At 42.4% G+C, this 19240-nt stretch overlaps 1 protein-coding gene across 3 annotated transcripts in view; it reads left to right on the top strand.

Moving 5' to 3' along the window:
- The window catches only part of PDE4DIP (phosphodiesterase 4D interacting protein), a 73580-nt gene extending 61700 nt beyond the window's left edge, over positions 1 to 11880 (top strand). For all 3 annotated transcript variants that reach the window (XM_069967387.1, XM_069967385.1, XM_069967386.1), the window contains 10 exons: positions 1313 to 1429; positions 1578 to 1986; positions 4473 to 4708; positions 5530 to 5575; positions 7247 to 7455; positions 8424 to 8608; positions 9125 to 9268; positions 10138 to 10276; positions 10998 to 11044; positions 11708 to 11880. In XM_069967387.1, the coding sequence (XP_069823488.1) occupies positions 1313 to 1429; positions 1578 to 1986; positions 4473 to 4708; positions 5530 to 5575; positions 7247 to 7455; positions 8424 to 8608; positions 9125 to 9268; positions 10138 to 10276; positions 10998 to 11044; positions 11708 to 11764 (1589 nt within the window). In that variant the 3' untranslated portion in view covers positions 11765 to 11880. The remainder of the gene's footprint in view (positions 1 to 1312; positions 1430 to 1577; positions 1987 to 4472; positions 4709 to 5529; positions 5576 to 7246; positions 7456 to 8423; positions 8609 to 9124; positions 9269 to 10137; positions 10277 to 10997; positions 11045 to 11707) is intronic.
- Positions 11881 to 19240: the final 7360 nt, after the last annotated feature.

The following is a 19240-nucleotide window of genomic DNA, read 5'->3' as shown; positions in this document are numbered from 1 at the left end:
AGGACTGGGGCTTGTGAGACCTTGTTAGGACGGGTCATCCCACACTGCAGGGCATAAGGTGGTATAGCGACAAAGGTCGAAACACGGGCACAAGTATTCTTCTTCTCTTAAGTATTCTCAAGTATTCTACTTTCTAAGTTCCGGCAGAGCACAGTACTACAGTACTCCACTACTTTGAACTCTCACGACCTACTCCTCTCCACTTCTCTGAACTACTTCTCAGCACTGCTATTCTACCTCTGCAGTTCTCAGCGCAGATCTAGTCCAGTCAAGTCAAAGGTCTATTGTCTGCTTGGATGCTAAAGTGTTCATTTAGTAAAGAAGAGTTTATTCATTTTATTGGCACTCAGTGGTTATTGCTCAAGCACCTACACATCAGTTACACCATGCTTGGGTCATTTCCCCTTTCTGTGGCTGGCAGTACCGACAGTCTGGGTGGCGGTACTGACAGTCTGGACCACCATTTGATTAGCGGTGGCTGCTGAAGTTGGATAAAGCCCTAAGGCTATGTGGAAAACATGAATATAGTCATTGGCTGTATCCATGTTTTCCAGACAACCTTAGAGCTTTATCCAAGTTCTGCAGCCCCAGCTAATCAAATACCGAACGTTCGGGTTAGGATCGACCCGAACCCGGTTCGCTCATCTCTAGTAGTAAACAAACTTCAAAGCTTTACCCATTACCCAAACACCACAAACATGCTCTGTTTTTTTTTTCCTTTTAGGGGGCATTCATGTGTTTCACGATTATGGGAAGATACAGGCCAGAGCTCCCAGCATCAGTTTAAAGAGAATCTGTGACTCCATGATCGCTTACCAAGCTGGCAGCACTGCTGCATATATCTCAGCGAATGCATTCAGAACATGCCTGTGTCTGTTTTTTTATTTTAACAAAAAAAAATTTTTAATTTTTTATTTGAATAGTGTAAAAGAGGCGGAGCCTATTGTTTCCTGGCCCCTTGGACTGCGACACCTTACTGTCTTGTAAGCACATTGTATATAATTGATTATGCAAGCGGCGGACTTACAGCAGAGACTCAAGGCTAGGGCCAAGGGAATATTAGGCTCCGCCTCTTTGACACTACTTACTGCCTGCATAAAGGTGTTTTTTTTTTTTTACGGAAATAAAAACACAGACACAGGCAACATAGGTATGTTCTGAATGCTTTAAGTGAGAGCTACACAACGGTGCTGCCAACTGAGTAGGCAATAATTATATTTTTATAGAATTTCTGTTATTATATATGATATACGTATAAATCCTATGTTCATACTGCTGCATAGTGATTTAACGCTTCATTTTCCTATTACAGATGGACCCCTGATGAAGTATGATACCGGTAAAGTCCACATGGACTTTCAGGATCTTGGCTATGAAACCTGTGGAAAGAGTGAAAATGAAATAGATCGAGAAGAAACAACCAGTCCAGGTCAGTCTACTGTACACGACCAATCTGTCCTCTACCGCCTTATGATACCATGACAATTAAACGCTATCCATTTCTCTAGTAACATAAGACATAGGTATCCTCAGGTAGGGAGGTTGTATCATGCACTTAACACATATCATTTTTACAGAATGTGAAGAGGATGAGGACATGTTTACTGAAGTCAACCCCATGGCCGAGAAGGACTCTAACTACCAATACTGGGCTCCTATGACACCCACCAAAAACAAGGCAAACTTTTGGCAAACTGACCAGAAATCAGAGGTCAATGTGCTAAAGCAGCACGTGAAGAAGCTGAAGGGCCAACTGCAGACGTCCCAGAAGCTGGTGCAACATCTGGAGAGCCGGAGTAGCCCATCCTCCAAATCTCACAGCGCCACCGAGGAAGATGAGGGTTGGCAGTCCGATACAACTGGACATCATTCTCACTCGGTTTTAGAGCAACTAACCAAAAGAGTATCCAGACTGGAATCTTATCTCTACCATCTCCGAAAAGATGCAGGAACTCAGTGCCACCTTCAGCCAGCCACAAGTCCTGGGTGAGTAACTAACTGTACCATTTAAATAATAGGAAGTTTAGTATGTTACACTTTAAGGAGCATATTACAGGGCCTGATACTGAGGAGCAAGTGAGCGCAGACCTGTCAGGTCAGCACTCGCTTGCTCTTTGTTCCCCTCTCCCTATCTATTCCATAACATACACAGACATTGAGCAGGGAGGAGCGGGAGAGGCTGCCAGGAGGATCCTTAGATCATCCGGCTGGCTCATAGAAGAGAGCGACGGTCTACTGCTCTATACAGACATGGAGAGAAAGTTGGCGCTGCACCTCACACCTATGGCTGACACCAATGGCTCTTGGCTACATTTAAAAACCAACACCAGGATGTTGGTATATAATTTGATCAAACTATATTGCCCCATGTACCACGTGCAGGTCTCCTGGTTCACATGAGTCCCTTCACTATCTCAACATTATGTCTGTCAGCGACCGCCAACTCCGCAAAGCGAACACAAGCAGGGAAGGGAGGCTATAGAATGGCTCTGCAACCCCACTGTCACAAGACCAAACCCCAAGGGCCCCCCCAAAACCCAGCAGGTGCCACCGGCGGAAAAAGTGGTCACCAAGCAACACAAGTGTGAACATGGTCTTACTACTCACCATTGCTCCTGCAGGTAGAATGGGAAGAATAGGAGGTACTAGTCATGTGTGCACAGGTGCTTCCTGCTAATTGGGGTCACATGGGTCTTACCAGGAGGAGTGCTAACACTCAGAAAAGAGAGAAATGTAAAATACAGACATGGAGAGAAAGGAGCTGCTGCACCTCACACCTATGGCTGACACTAATGCCTCTCGGCTACATTTTAAAACCAACGCCAGGATGTTGGTATATATTTTAATCAAACCATATTGCCTCATGTACATCTCAACATTGTGTCTGTCAGCGACTGTCTACTGCTGCCACACCTACTACACAGAGTGACGGCCAGCAGACTGTCGCTATCACAGTGATAGGTCATGGTTCAAGACAACGATCCGCCGACATCGTGCATATCGGCTGATTGTTGACTTTTAACATGACTTATTGAACCAAACAATTATTGGCCGGTCAACCGAATACAGCCAATAATCGACTGGTGTAATAGGGCTCTAAAGCTATGTTTACACACCGAAAAATGACGGACGTTCTTATTGGGCAGGTGTCATTTAATGACAAATAACGGCCAATATTGTTGAAATCATGGCATCTTAAAATAACAGCCATTATTTGCCGTTAAATGACACCTGTCCAATAAGAACGACTATGTTCCCATTTAAGAAACACCTAAGTGTAGCTATTTAACTCCCACTATCATTGATATGCATAGAAGATATTCTATTCTATTATGGTAAGGCTATGTTTACACAATCGAAAAATATTCGCACTTATTTTACATTGTGTGAACATAGCCTAATTTTGATCCACTGATGTGAGGGAGGTAAACTGTTGCCAGATTGAAAAGAGGAGGAAGCAAGAGGTCCTCATTCATATTATTCAGCTTTGGAGTGGAGTCTCTGAGTAACAGGACAAGGGATGTGGACCTGCCGTGCTACTCAACCGGTTTGGATTCGGACCGAGCTTGGGAGCGGAGTCTAGTACTCTCTAGATTTTTACCTTTATCCACCTCCAGGATGTGGAAAGCGGACTTCTGCTGCTAGAGGATACCAGGTTACTGCTCAAGGGTGGTCCCAAAGGGTCAACTAAAGAAAGGTCAAAGTTCAAGTAAGGGTAATGAGTAGGAGGCAAGACTGCAGTCAAGACTAGGCAGAAGTTGAGGCAGGCAGCACAGGTTTAAAGTTAAAGGGGTATTCCACTTAAATAATACTTTTAGTATGTTGCTGTCCTAGAGGAGGACCTAACACTCCCCTGGTGTCCTCCTGCATCATCTTCGGGTCCATGGATGAAGGTTTGGGCCTCCACTTCCGAGACGGACTTGTTTCAGCTGTGATAGCCTGCCCAGCCAATCACGGACTGAGACGGGATATAATCAAGGCCAGTGATTGGCTGAGCGGGTAGTCACTGCCGAGATGAATCTCGGAATTTTAGGCGGGATTGTTCAGTCTGGGAACCGAAGATGATGCAGGAAAACAACGGGGGAGTGCTCAATGGTAAGAATAGCCTGTTATGTCCTCGCCACAGCAACAACATATTAAAAGCTTCATTTCAGTGGAATACCCATTTAGCAGTCCAGGATTTACACAAGAGGGTTGATGCAGCATAGTAAGATTCAGGTGAAACCAGTCTACAAGTCAAACATGGGTTCAATACACAGAAAGCAAAAGTACAGAGGTGGTCAGGGAAAGAGAGGCAAGGGCTCGTGGCAGAAGATGACCTTTGGCATTACAGACTGTTTTACCTGTTTTGCCTTCTTATTCAGGGTTCATGGGGTGCTATAGGGACATGCCACCACTTTTTAAACTAGAAGACAGCTTAAAACTTCCCCTTTCTTTTACATTTGTAAAAACTTACTTTCAACCTATTTCAGAAAATACGACTGGTTGATTCAAGAGCAGGCTCGCGAGCTCTCGTTCCTGCGACAGAAGGTGAGAGAAGGACAAAGCGTGTGCCAGGCTCTCACCCGACACCTGGAAGAAGCTATAAAAACGTTTGAAGAGATGCTCCGAGCCAACGACATAGACTACTTTATGGGACAGAGTTTCCGAGAGTATCTATCTCAAGGAACTCAACTGGCAAAGAAACTGAACACTAAACTCAACAGCAGTAAGTTTTGAATATTATTCTATAAATTATATGATAAAAATAACACAATAAGGCTATGTTCACACAATGTACGAACAACGGCTGTTATTGCATTGAAAATTGCATTGAAATCGATGCACGGTCCAAATTAATTGACATGTAAACAACGGCCATGGTTAAATACACTGTAAGAGCAACGGCCATTGTTTGCATTGACTTCAATGCAACACATTTTCCTATGACAAGAATGGCCGTTCTTTTTATAAAAAATAAATTGTGTGAACATAGCCTAAAGATAAATAATTGTGTACAACTCATAAGAAATAGTGGTTTGTATACTTTGTTAGAATCATGATATTGCCTGCCTAAATTTACTGCTGATTTCAACATGTGGATGTCATGTGATCACTGTATAATTATTGTACAGGGCTCGGCTTCCAGAACTGAGCACTCTATATTTATCAATCAAGGCAGGGAGGGGTGGTGGAGGGAGGAGGCATGCATGCTGAGGCTTAGCACAAGCTCCTTGACATTTGAGCTCTATGCACAATATAGAGCTGACAGATTTCCTCTAACGAAATTTTTCTAAGCCAAAACAACTAGTGACCTCACAAAGTGATTGGAGACCAATATATCTTATATAGCTTTTTGAATTATGTATATTTACAAAAATGTGCACCACTGGTTTTAGACATAGGACCCGGATGTCAAACAAAATAACTGCATACCACCTGTATTTAAAAAAAACTGCCTAAAATACTTTTCCAGCAACCAAAATATAAATTTTCGTTATTTTTTTACATTTTTCTTTGTTTTTCTTAATTTTTTTTTTCCATTTACAGAAGGAAAGGTGAATAAAAACCAGGAAGAGGAATCACTGGAAAACAGGTAAGTATCGTACTAATCTCTGCTGGATAAACTGTGTAGAAGGAATCTAAGCTCTTGGTCCATGTTCATACAGTGTTTGTTTCAAGGCAGAAATGTTCAGAGGCTACTTTTGGGTAGTGTACCTCCTTGTAAGAGATTAGCGACTATATCTCATCTGTATCCAGATGTATCTTGTATCCAGGCTAGAGGTGGCCAACTGTATCTCATCTTGTCTCCAGGCTAGAGGTGGCCAGCTGTATCTCACCTTGTCTCGTCTCCAGGCTAGAGATGGCCAACTGTATCTCATCTTGTATCCAGGCTAGAGGTGGCCAACTGTATCTCATCTTGTATCCAGGCTAGAGGTGGCCAACTGTATCTTATCTTGTATCTAGGCTAGAGGTGGCCAACTGTATCTCATCTTGTCTCCAGGTTAGAGGTGGCCAACCGTATCTCATCTTGTATCCAGGCTAGAGGTGGCCAACTGTATCTCATCTTGTATCCAGGCTAGAGGTGGCCAACTGTATCTCATCTTGTATCAAGGCTAGAGGTGGCCAACCATATCTCATCTTTTTTCCAGGCTAGAGGTGGCCAACCGTATCTCATCTTATCTCCAGGCTAGAGGTGGCCAACCATATCTCATCTTTTTTCCAGGCTAGAGGTGGCCAACCGTATCTCATCTTGTCTCCAGGCTAGAGGTGGCCAACTGTATCTCATCTTGTCTCCAGGCTAGAGGTGGCCAACTGTCAACTGTATCTCATCTTGTCTCCAGGTTAGAGGTGGCCAACCGTATCTCATCTTGTATCCAGGCTAGAGGTGGCCAACTGTATCTCATCTTGTATCAAGGCTAGGGGTGGCCAACCATATCTCATCTTGTTTCCAGGCTAGAGGTGGCCAACTGTATCTCATCTTGTCTCCAGGCTAGAGGTGGCCAACAGTATCTCATCTTGTATCCAGGCTAGAGGTGGCCAACTGTATCTCATCTGGTATCGAGGCTAGAGGTGGCCAACCGTATCTCATCTTGTATCCAGGCTAGAGGTGGCCAACTGTATCTCATCTTGTATTAAGGCTAGAGGTGGCCAACCATATCTCATCTTGTTTCCAGGCTAGAGGTGGCCAACTGTATCTCATCTTGTCTCCAGGCTAGAGGTGGCCAACTGTATCTCATCTTGTCTCCAGGCTAGAGGTGGCCAACCGTATCTCATCTTGTATCCAGGCTAGAGGTGGCCAACTGTATCTCATCTGGTATCGAGGCTAGAGGTGGCCAACCGTATCTCATCTTGTATCCAGGCTAGAGGTGGCCAACTGTATCTCATCTTGTATCCAGACTAGAGGTGGCCAACTGTATCTCATCTTGTATCCAGACTAGAGGTGGCCAACTGTATCTCATCTTGTCTCCATACTAGAGGTGGCCAACTGTATCTCATCTTGTATCCAGGCTAGAGTTGCCTAACAGCGTACTAGAGCCTGTGCACCATTGTACAGAGTTTTCCTATGAACTCCTCCTGTCCTTCCATCATCATCATCATATATATAATTATTCCATCACACAAGTTTTGTCCATTCCAACATTTCATTCTTGGTACCTTATTTTTTGTGAGCGTATTAAGCTCCTATATCTAGATATTGTTGGTGGGCACATGTGCCCAATGGGGTATACAGCCGGGGTAACCAACACTGATGTTCTCTCACCAGGCCTAAATTGAAGAAGGATAATGTAATGGAGACTTACCAGCCATCCTCCGAGAATCGCTCCTTCTCCCCATCTAGCAGCCACGGTTCCTTAGAGTCAGACGGATCCATCTTGTTTGATGACCATCTTTCCACCAACGATGACGGCTGCTCAGAGTTGTCACTAACTAGTGACTTCTCCTGCTATGAACAGGACAGTACTCAAGGCTCAGGTACTTTATAACAGGAAATATAGTTATATGATAATCTTAAACCGTCAAAAGTTTCTAGAAACTTTGAAGAGAAAATTTAGTAGTGCTGATGGTGTAGTCTGTGGGGTTACTCTGTCTGGGAAACTCCCACTAAAGCCAATGGGACTTTATGTAAATTATGTAACATACCGGCTTCAGCTGTTTTTGGCTTCCCAACAACCTCCAACAAGCTGCAAACAGGCCAAAAGGGGTCGGTGAGCCCTCAATCCACCCATAGGTGGGACTCTACCTTTATGGCATATCAAGTGTCTGAGATGAGTAAATCCCTTCAAGAACTTTTTCTCATCAACACATATCAGCTTGAAGCGGTTATCCAGCGCTACAAAAACATGGCCACTTTCCCCCTACTGTTGTCTCCAGTTTGGGTGGGGTTTTGAAACTCAGTTCCACTTAAGTAAATGGAGCTTAATTGCAAACCACACCTGAACTGGAGACAACAGTAGGGGGAAAAGTGGCCATGTTTTTGTAGCGCTGGATAACCCCTTTAAAGGGGTTGTTCACAATTTTTTTTCTTTCAAATCAACTGGTGCCAGAAAGTGCCATAGAGATTTGTAACTTAATTCTATTAAATAAATCTCAAGTCTTCCAGTACTTATCAGCTGCTGTATGTCCTGCATGAAAGGGGTGTATTCTTTCCAGTCTGACACAGTGCTCTCTGCTGCCTCCTCTGTCCATGTCAGGAACTGTTCAGAGCAGTAGCAAATCCTCATAGAAAAACTCTCCTGCTCTCCAGACGGGAAAAAATACACCACTTCCTGCAGGACATTCAGCAGCTTATAAGTACTGGAAGACTTTAATTTTTTTTAACAGAAGTAAATTACAAATCTCTGACACTTTCTGGCACCAGTTAACTTTTTTTTTTCAACTATTAGAAGATATTACACTACAATAAAACTAACATCTTTTCAATACCTGCAATTTTTTTCTAGACGTGTGCTGCAATTCTGTATACTTAAGTAATGCTCCTCATATGAATACAGACGGCAGAAACGGACTTTATATAGTTTGTCACGCTGATGATTTTAATACATTAAAGAAGAATCTACTGAATGGGAAGACACTAATACACAACATTGAAGCGCGTGTTCCATTCCTGGAAGCACATGGAGGCAAGGTAACAGTCGGCACAGAGGCTAATGCCGTGCCCTTTTGTTTAGGGTATATTCTGCTTTATTATAGTGTTGCAAGTTAAAGGGGAACCCTAGAGGGAAAAACTCATCTCATTACTTCTATTAAAAGAAACCCTTAAGCCTTCCAGTACTTCTAGACATGGACAGAGGTGGCAGCAGAGAGCACTGTGTCAGACTGGAAAGAATACACTACTTCCTGCATGACATACAGCAGCTCATAGGTACTGGAAGAATTGAGATTTTAAAATAGAAGTAAATTACAAATCTTTCTGGCATTTCATTTTTTCCCCCCTCTGGAGTGCCCCTTTAAGCTTGAGTGTTACAATTCTCCTAGTCATAAGAAAGTAACAGTACAATATAGAGCTTAGAGGAACACGTTTTTTTCTTTGTTTTGTTTTTTTACCGAACTACCACTACTAGATGTGTTGGGAGATCTGATAGATTCTTTTTTTGGACGTGAACATGTTTTCATATTATTTTTCTTTAATTTTTTTTTTTAGGTGATGGATTGTGGAAGTGTCAGCAAGTTTTTTTCTGCTATTAAGACCCTGGATAATGTTTTGGAGGAATCACATTCTGTACTCAACTTGTTCTGGACCATGACGCAACCTACACAACCAGTGAACAAACACCAGGCACAAGAGGTGAATATTGTTCTGTAAATTGTAAATGTAAATTGAGTAACCCTGCTGGGTATCTCCCATCAACGTTCAGCAGCTCATCCCTCTCTTGCTTCGGTTCCCAAATGGTCCATGACAGTGAGTGGCCACTGACACTTATTCTCTCCTAAGCTTGAGTTCCTTGCCACTGCAGCTCCTCCTCTCTCCTCTAGGGTGCGTGCACAAATCTCCAGTATTCCAGTACTTATCAGCTGCAGGAAGTGGTGTATTCTCTCCAGTCTGACATACTGCTCTCTGCTGCCACCTCTGTCTATGTGAGGAACTGTCCAGAGCATGAGCAAATCCCCATATAAAAACCTCTCCTGCTCTAGACAGTTCCTGACATGGACAGAGGTGGCAGCAGAGAGTACTGTGTCAGAGAGGAAAGAATACACTACTGATACGTAGCTGATACGTAGTGGAAGACTGGAGATTTTTTAATAGAAGTAAATTACAAATCTATATGACTTTCTAAAACCAGTTCATTTGAAAGAAAAACATTTTCGCCGGAGTACCGCTTTAAAAAAGAAGCACAATAAACTATTTAATCCAGTAATAATGTTAGTAAAGCAGTTTGCATGTTGGGCATTAATGACCAGATTTTGCATGCCGTCTCCTTTGTTGTACTGCAAATAAAACACAACCATGCAAATACTTAGCTGTGGCTTTGCCTATTAATGTAAAAAGCTAAAATGCACCCATAAAACCAAAGCTAAAGTGGCTGTAATTGTAAAGAATGATATTCAGTATATGTCCGGAGTGTCATGTGTCTGTATTATAGGGCTATGCCTCTTAGCTTATACACAGCCATGTATTTGTGCTGCCTTGTTACTGATGCACAGCTTCTATGATAGGAACAGATGATGAAAGATGAGATCTGCACCCTGAAAAACAAGGTGAAAGAGCAGGAATTGCTGCTACAGAAAGCATCAGCTCATGTGAAACACGTAAACCTCGCAAAAGAAGGCATGGAAAAGCTTATCGTGAAACAACGTAAGTAGTCGGGGTCAAATTGTGCATGAAACAAAAATCTATACACATGAAACTTAAATATTGTCAACTTAAAGGGGCACTCTGGGCAAAACCTCCACTACACACTGAACAGGGCTTGAAGCAGTTGGCGCCGTTCATTGTATAGTGGTGGTGACGTGTAACTGCAGCTCAGCTATGGACTGGCTGGTCGTATCATATGTCTCCCAACTCTCCCTGACAGCAGACCTTAGGGCAGAGAAGAGTCTCTGCAGTTTTGTTCTCAGAGAGATAAGTGTCTGGCAGCCACTTCCTACCATCTCCTCATTCAACACATGCACACTAGGCCGATCAAAGCATGAACGTGGGAAGAAATAAAGGGGGATATATAAGTGGGTGTGATAGAGTGGCCCTTCAGCAGCAGAAAGCACAGGAAGGGCCCTGTAATTATTTTTTACATGTAATTTCTACATATACTGTGCCCCCTGCTGGACCTCTTAGGTATAGACCAGGTCGTGATGTCACTTTTTTTTTTTTTTTTAGAGAAATTGAAGCCTGCCTGATCTTCTAAATTGAGGAAAATAGCACTATATGTGCATTTCCCATAATTACTGTATATTAGGGATTTGTCTAACTTTGCTTAGGAAATAACATATTAATAAAAATAGATTTTGGCCTGACTTTTCCGTTTTAACTCCTGGTTAACTTTTTACTTATTATGCACATATTTATGTTTTCCTCACAGTTACATCTACCTGCGGCGTATTGAAGAAAGCGAGATTCAGTCTATTGGTAAGGATCTGCTAGTAATAGATAAAACATGAAATACTAAATGTTATTTCTTCCAGTGAGGAGAGACAAATCTCAGCTAATATAGTTATACTTGTAGGGATCATCAAGTGAAATATTTTTGCAAATATAATCATTTACCAAATGTACCTCTTTCTCCTGATATGCTACTCTTACCCTTCCATTGTTGATAGATTGTTGTCTAGGTAACCGACCACCACTCTGCTCTAAAAGCAGTGGGTCTGGCTGGTGTATATATGCTATAGTATACATATTTATATATATATCTGTTATACTAATAATAGGGAATGAAGATCTTGGCCAAGTAAAGAGTTCATCATGTGGTATATATGACATATCAGTTTATATCAGGTCATTTTGAATATGATAGAACCAAGTGTATGTAGTTATTGATACCTTTAACTAAAGAAAATATGCCTGCTTTTTTTTTCCGATGGTGGGCCTATATGAAGGTTTGTCTTTTGTAGGGTTAACTGTAGGCTATATTGGAAATATACACATATAATATATACAGCATATATATATATATATATATATATATATATATATATATATATATATATAATATATATATATATATATATATATATATATATATATATATATATATATAAGAAATATTAATTTTTTATTTTCAAAATTTAGGCCAAACGAAGCAACAATGCGTTTCGACCATCTTTTCAGTTGACTGGAAACAGATGAAGAATTGGGAAGATATTTGGATGATTTCTCTGACATTTGACACTGTAAAATAGTTATATAGAGTTATTATTTTTCTGTTACATTGAATTGTAAGCAATAAAAAAAATTCTAAAAGTAGTTAAATGTTTGTGATTTTATAGAAATCACCTTAATTACAGGACTTGGCTTTAATGCTAATAGGAATTATTACTGCTGCTTGAATTATGGTATTGGGTTAGGGTACTTCCTGGTCCCTCTGTCCCGAACTCTCTATGGTCCCCAGTCCCCTGGTGGTCTCTGTACTTCCTGGTCCTCTGTCCCGATCTCCCAATAGTCCCCAGTCCCCTGGCGGTCTATGTACTTCCTGGTCCCCCTGTCCCGATTTCTCAATGGCCCTATGGTCTATATACTACCTGGTTCCTCTGCTGTGGCCCGGGTTGCTGGAACTGATGTTATGCCTGCTGGTGGGTTCTGGTGTTTTGTAGGCTACTTGTCATGGTGGCCAGTAGTGATAACACCCACCCCCGTCAACCCGACCTTGGTTTGGACAGATGTGTGGAGTGTAAGTGCAGATGTGATGGTAGAGTCCCACTTTAAACAACTAGTAAACTTTACTTGAAAAAAAGGTATCTTAGTGCAAACAGTTACAAACAGTGCTCAAGTACTTTAGTGCAAAAAATAGTCAATACAGTATTCCAACAGGTAGATAAGTTCGGCTTTCACTCTTACCCCTTTCCCACCACAATCACTTGAGGCCCATATCACTGTCCTTCCAAAACCTGGTAAGGACCCCACAACATCTGCCAATTTTTGCCCCATCTAATTGATAAATGTAGATGTTAAATTATATTCTAAACTAATAGCCAGTGGCCTTTCTGAAATCCTACCCTCCATTATCTCTGATGACCAGGTTGCAGGTCGCAAGGCTAGGGATAACACCAATAAAACGCTCCTGCTTATATCTCACGCCCAAAAAACTAAAACCCTGTAATGCCTTGTCTCTGTCGACGTCGAAAAGGCATTCGACAGAGTATATTGGGACTTCTTGGAACACACCCTGTGTCAGATAGGCTTAGGCCCAACAATGCTATCTAGAATCATGTCAATGTACTCAGACCCAACATCTAGGGTCAAAACCAACGGCATTCTGTCTAACCCCTTCAAAATTGGCAACGGGACAAGACAAGGGTGCCCACTGTCCCGCCTTCTATAGACATTGGTGATGGAACATCTCGCAGTCGCCTTAAGATCAAACCCTGACATTCATGGCATCACAGTTCGTTCTACGCAATACAATAGAATACAATTAGTACTCTATGCTGATGACCTTTTACTTTTTTTACAGACCCCACACATCCCTTCCTTCTATCATAGAGGAATTAGATAAATTCAGGAAAGTTAGTAACTTCACAGTTAACTATTCTAAAACTGACATTACCCTCCCAACTACACTATGAAATTCTCTACAATCCAACTTCCAATTTAAGTGGGAAAAGGAAGGCAGATAGATAAGTTAATAGAAGAAACAACACAGGAGATAGGCGGGCCCTTGGCTAATGTACTTTGTACTCAGCCAGGATGTGGTGAAGCGTTGAGAAGTGTTTGAAGAATCCTCATACTCACTTATGGATGAGTCTAGTTATCTCACCTAACCGCCTTCTGCCCCAAATTGTCGGGTTTCCGTCCTATTAGGGTAGTACAAGTCCCAGGTCTCTGCTCTGGGTGGAGCTGGCTTGTAGTGTCCTTCCTACAAAGCTGAGCACTTGTCAGTAGAGAGCAGCTAAACTTGCTCTGTGTTTTACTGTAGGATTACTCTTGAGCTTGGCCGTCCCTTTATCTAAGGTTTTCTACTGTCATATTTAGCTAGGCTGTCTATGCTTCCCATTACATCCCACAGATGTTAAATTGGATGGAGATCTGGAGAATTTGAGACCAAGTCAGCCACTTGATCTATTTATTATGTCTATCAAACAATTCATGAACAATTTCTTGCAGTGAAGAATGGCAATTATCCTGTTTTCAGAGGTGGTATGTGTTTTAATAAAAGAAGTCCAAGAAGAAGTATAGGACGGCACTCACCAATGTAGGAAAGTATCTGGCTTTATTTAGGTAAAACAACACAACATGGGGGAGAAAACCGTTGGGTGACCTTGGTTACGTACGGGGTCGGCAAAGCGAAAGCAGCCGCGAAACCGAGGTCACCGGACTGTTCTCTCCCCCATGTTGTATTGTTTTGCCTGAACAAAGCCGGATTGTTTACTACATCGGTGAGTGCCGTCCTATCCTTTTTGGACTTCTGTTATACGTGTTGTTTCTGGGACTGAGCACCATGGAGTAGCTGGTGGACACGGCTGGCCAGGACCGGACAGTGGGGAGCCAGGCTGTGCGCTCTTCTTTATCGTGTGTTTTAGTAACATCTACATGAATGTCAGGACCCAAGATTTCTCAGCAGAACATTGCCCGGAGTAGTACAGTGCCTCTGCCATCTTTTCCCCAGGTAAACATCTGGTCGTGGGATTGGATCAGAATGATTAGCCTTTGCTCCCCAATGATCCTTGGCTGCCCTTGACTCTGGCTCATGAGTTGCTGCTCTTTGGATACTTTTGGTAGGAACCAGAGAACTGCTGGGGAACAGGTCAGCGCTCCCTTCCTCCTGGTTCCCTGCTCACTGCCTGTGCTGATACACGAAGAAACATTGAGCAGAGGGGGAGGGGGGGGGAGGGGCACAGGGAGCACATTCAGGGGGCACAGACCACTACACTCGTACCACCGTCACTGTTGTTATTGTGATTTTTCAACCTGTTGAAAGACCACGATCAGCCAACATCATGCATGTTATCGCCCAGTTTTCGGTCAAGTACGGCCAATGATCCTTTGGTGTAATGAGGCCTTAAGAACAAGGCCATGAATAAAGAATGGTCTCTAAACATCCTCCAAGAGCAACTTTGAGCAAACTTCGAGCATGCAGCATTTGAATACCAGTGGCTGAAGAAGTTGGATACTGCCCAAGTCCAGGAAAACAAGTATACCTGTGGTCAGTCCTTAAGACATGGATGGTCAAACAAAGTCACAGAAATTGTGATAGACTGCAACCACTGATTAGTCAAGAATAAGTTACCAACAGTCGGGATTTGGCTCAGACGTTTTGAAGACAAAGGGTGGACATTGTAGATATTGAATCTTTCCAATTGCTTGATGTATTTGTCGATAAAAAATAATAATAATAATAATATTATATATATATATATATATATATATATATATATATATCCAGATATTCCTCAGCACGCCAGCATAGGTGGTAAAAAACGTGATTTATTCCATAAAGTACAAAAGATACAAAAGATGCGACGTTTCGACCTCCTCACGAGGTCATTATCAAGCATAGTGGGAGTGTCCAAGTGATGTCATTTTATAGCCAACAGCTTTGCATAATCAATGACGTCATAAATACATTTGCATATAAAAACAAAATAAAATATGATACAAAATAAGGTGAAGTGCGTATGTAAGATGGCTAGACCTAGTACATAAAGGTCTCCAAGATAGTGTACACATGTGTGATCGTTGTGCTATGAAAGTGCACTGTGCATAAACTTGATAATATAATATCATATGGTACATAAAGGGTTAAGAGGAGGTCTGGGGCACTCACCGCAGCTGATGTGACATGTGTAAAGGGACCACGAGGAGCATAGTTAATGGAGTGCGGCGTCTTGGCTCAGCGTGGTGCAGATATTATACAGCAATATAAATGTGTGCATAAATAGCACATAAGAAGTACAGTATACCAAGCTATAGTATATATAATATGAAGTACAGTATACCAAGCTATAGTATATATAATATGAATAAATAGTTTCTATACAGTCCAGGTGGATACAGGGCTATAGCATACATAGAATGAGAGTCAGGTGTGCTGTACTGGACAATAGAATGGGGGTACAATGTAAGGCTATGTTCATACAACATATCTTTTTTATGAATCATGGCCATTGTTGCAAATTGCAACAAAGGCAGTGATCAATAGAAAAGATACATTCCATTGAAGTCAGAGGGAATTCCAGCCAGAGTGTATACACATAGGAGGAGATTTATCAAACTGGTGTAAAGTAGAATTGTCTTAGTTGCCCCTAGCAACCAATGAGATTCCACCTTTCATTTCTCGAAGAATATGTGAGGAATTAAAGGTGGACTCTGATCTGAACTGACAGACCACTCAGCCAATCACTGGCCGCGGCATTTCTGGCCAGTGATTGGCTGAGCGGTCTGTAAGTTCAGACAGCCCCGCTCCGAAGCCGATGCTGCGGCGCGGGACCGGGAGGAAGAAGAAGACCTGCGCCCGGACAGATAATGTATGGTCCTACTGAAATCGTCGGTCGCCGCCGTGCACCGCTATTTAACCGTAGCAATGCGCTGGTGGTGAACGACGATTTTAGGTCTGAACCTAAATGAACGATCAGCCGATGATACGATCATTGGCTGATCGTTCTCTCCATTCCTCCGAGCGAAAATCGGACAAATCGGGTCGAATGGGTCCGATTCGGCCGATTATCGCTACTGTGGAATAGGGCCCTAAGACAATTCTACTTTACACCAGTTTGATAAATCTCCCCCATAGTATACACTCCAGCCGGAATTCCTAGTGGCCACACAAAAAACTGACATGTCAGCTTTGTGCGGCCACTATTCATTGAATAGCGGGCGCACAAGCCTGACAGGTCACACAATAGAGAGTGCGGCTCCGGCACTAATGTATATAATGAGGGGTATAGTATATGTATCATTCAGGTGTACCTTGAAAGGAAAGGGTATAGGGCAGAATTTATCAAGACTGGCATATGTCTACATCTGTCTTACATAAATTCCCATCCCCATGGCCGGGCCCACCTTCAGAGGGAACCGGGCTGCGTTTTCAAAAAAGGACTGCTCCACCGGGATCACCACACTGGCGCCATCAAGGTAGTAGAGAAAAGAAAAGTCAGGAATCCTAATGGTACATTCGCTTTAATGTTTCACTTTGCAACATAGATCATTGGGTGTGTTCTTGCAGAATGTTCGGGTACGTTCACACATACCGGATCCGCAGCGTATTTTCCGTAGCAGATTTTATTTAAATAACTGAACACAGCATCAAATCTGCACCATCAAATCTGCTGCGGATCTGCTGCAGATCTGCTGCGGATCCTGTAGGTGGAATGCACCCTTAAAATAACTCAGTAAAAACACGAAGAAACCTAATCCTGACTGGTGCTAGTTGCCTGACACATGGGGCAGATCTGCTGTATGAAGTGGTAATAAGTAATGACTTTGCGTAGAACAGGAGTAGAGAACATTGGCTCTCCAGCTGTTGCAAAACTACAACTCCCATCATGCCTGGACATCCAAAGCTTTTAGCTACTGTGAGTACATTTATAATGCATTTAACTCCCTGGGAACCAATCGATAAAGTGCACATTCTTAGGACCACACTTTAACACTATACTATACCAGTAAGCCATGGATCACAATTATTAACCCCTCCTCAACCTATGAAATATATTTTCGACACGGGTGGGAGGGAGTTTGGTACTGGCTGTGCCAGACCCAGCAGGTTTCGGTTGCTATTTGCAGCTGATGCCTGTCAGCAATGACTGACTTCAGAGATCACTCCAATGCCAGTTATTTAGATGTGAGGCATGGGGACATTAGGAGCAGTCTGGGGACATCAGGAGGCTGAATAAGGCTGGCCTTACATATATCAGTTTGATCCGTTTCATTTTTTTTGTCACAAACTGACCACAACTGATGCTAAAAAGGCACCAGCTGTCATCAGGCTTTCTATCCTTAAAAAAAAAAAAAAAAAAAAAAAAATCAGTTGCCATGAGTTTATTCTATCAGTTTTTTCTTTATTAATTTGAATCATTTTCTATAATTAAAGCAATGCAAAAAGGGGAAACACACAAGGACAGCATTACAGGGGGTCAGCTATTATAGGGCGGAGCAGCTCAGGGGCCAATACTATAGGGGTACAACTCATAGGGGGCCAGCTACCATAGGGTAAGCTACTATAGGGCCAGCAACTATCAGAGGCAGCACCAGAGGAGGCCATCTACTATAGGGGTACAACAGGGAGCTGTCTACTGTAGATGGATAGTGCTCTTCTCTCCTTCTAGAAGCCCTGGAGACAAAAGCTGTATGATGCATAATGCATACGTCTGCACACAACCATTCATCTGGCTCTTTATAGACTTTAATTGATTTGGTGCCGGATCATTGAACAGGCTGCACGTCAGAATGCTGCAAGATATGTTCAGACATACGGCCTGTCTGATGACCTGGCGGCACTATTAAAGGGGTTATCCAGCGCTACAAAAACATGGCCACTTTCCCCCTACTGTTGTCTCCAGATTGGGTAGGGTTTTGAAACTCAGTTTCATAGAAGTAAATGGAGCTTAATTGAAAACCACACCTGAACTGGAGACAACAGTAGGGGGAAAAGTGGCCATGTTTTTGTAGCGCTGGATAACCCCTTTAACACTCCAGATGCTTCAAACTATCCCACTGTAAACAATGGGATCAGTTCAAAGATCTGTTTCCCTCTGACGCTTTTCTACTGCACCAGAGGGAAACGCTGCCAGATCGCCGGATGAATGTAAACTGGGCCTTTACATATAGTCTGTGAGCTAAGGGGGCATAAGAATCCATCAGTGAGATGGTGTATATGGAGCAGTCTGTGAGAGATGAGGGCATAAGGAGTTTTGTGCTGTCTTATTACTGCTCTCTTGTTTGAGCAGAATCTATAGCAGTGATATATTATTTAGGAGCGCTGCAAGATATAGCAGGTACTTTAATTGGGGCAGTTGTGGCAAAATGGGGAGTTTCTGTAGGTTATGAAGAAGCAGGGAGTGGAAAAGTGTGGCGTCTACTGCTGAAAAAGTGAGGAGTCTGAGATGTCTAAGCAGCAAACTCTTAAAAACCTTTTTTTAAAATTCAAACCTTTATTTTTACAATTTTATAAAAAATTTACAAAAATATTTTACAAAGGGATGCGAATATAAATACAGATTCAACAATATGTACATTCCAAGTCCGCATGACATAACAGCATAACAGTGACCAAAAAGGCCACAAATTCATTCAGTCTATCCATTACTAAAGCATTCACCACGGATAAATTTATATACCAAAAGACAGAGACCCTACTTAGTACCTTCAAGGGCCATTTTCACAAAGGAAAAGAAGTACACATGTATAACATCCCTCAACCCCAGAACCCTTCCAACTCTCTAAACTTAATTTGTGACTGGTAGCTTTCATTTCCATCTGGACCGGAAGAAAAATACCGGAAAAGTAAACTCTCCACTTGGAGAAGATGCCCTCTGTAGTCACCAGATGTAACTGCATTGTAATCAGTTGTATAGTCTACAGAGCCTGTGTAGAGATGCCACTATATAATCACTAACAGTGCGATGATAATACTAAGTCACGGTGTGTCATGGTGTGGCAGTATTATAT

Source organism: Dendropsophus ebraccatus, chromosome 4 (genome assembly GCF_027789765.1).
Source record: "Dendropsophus ebraccatus isolate aDenEbr1 chromosome 4, aDenEbr1.pat, whole genome shotgun sequence".
Classification (NCBI taxonomy): domain Eukaryota; kingdom Metazoa; phylum Chordata; class Amphibia; order Anura; family Hylidae; genus Dendropsophus; species Dendropsophus ebraccatus.
The sequence above is the reverse complement of the archived record's forward strand: the minus strand, read 5'-3'. Positions and strand labels throughout refer to the sequence as shown.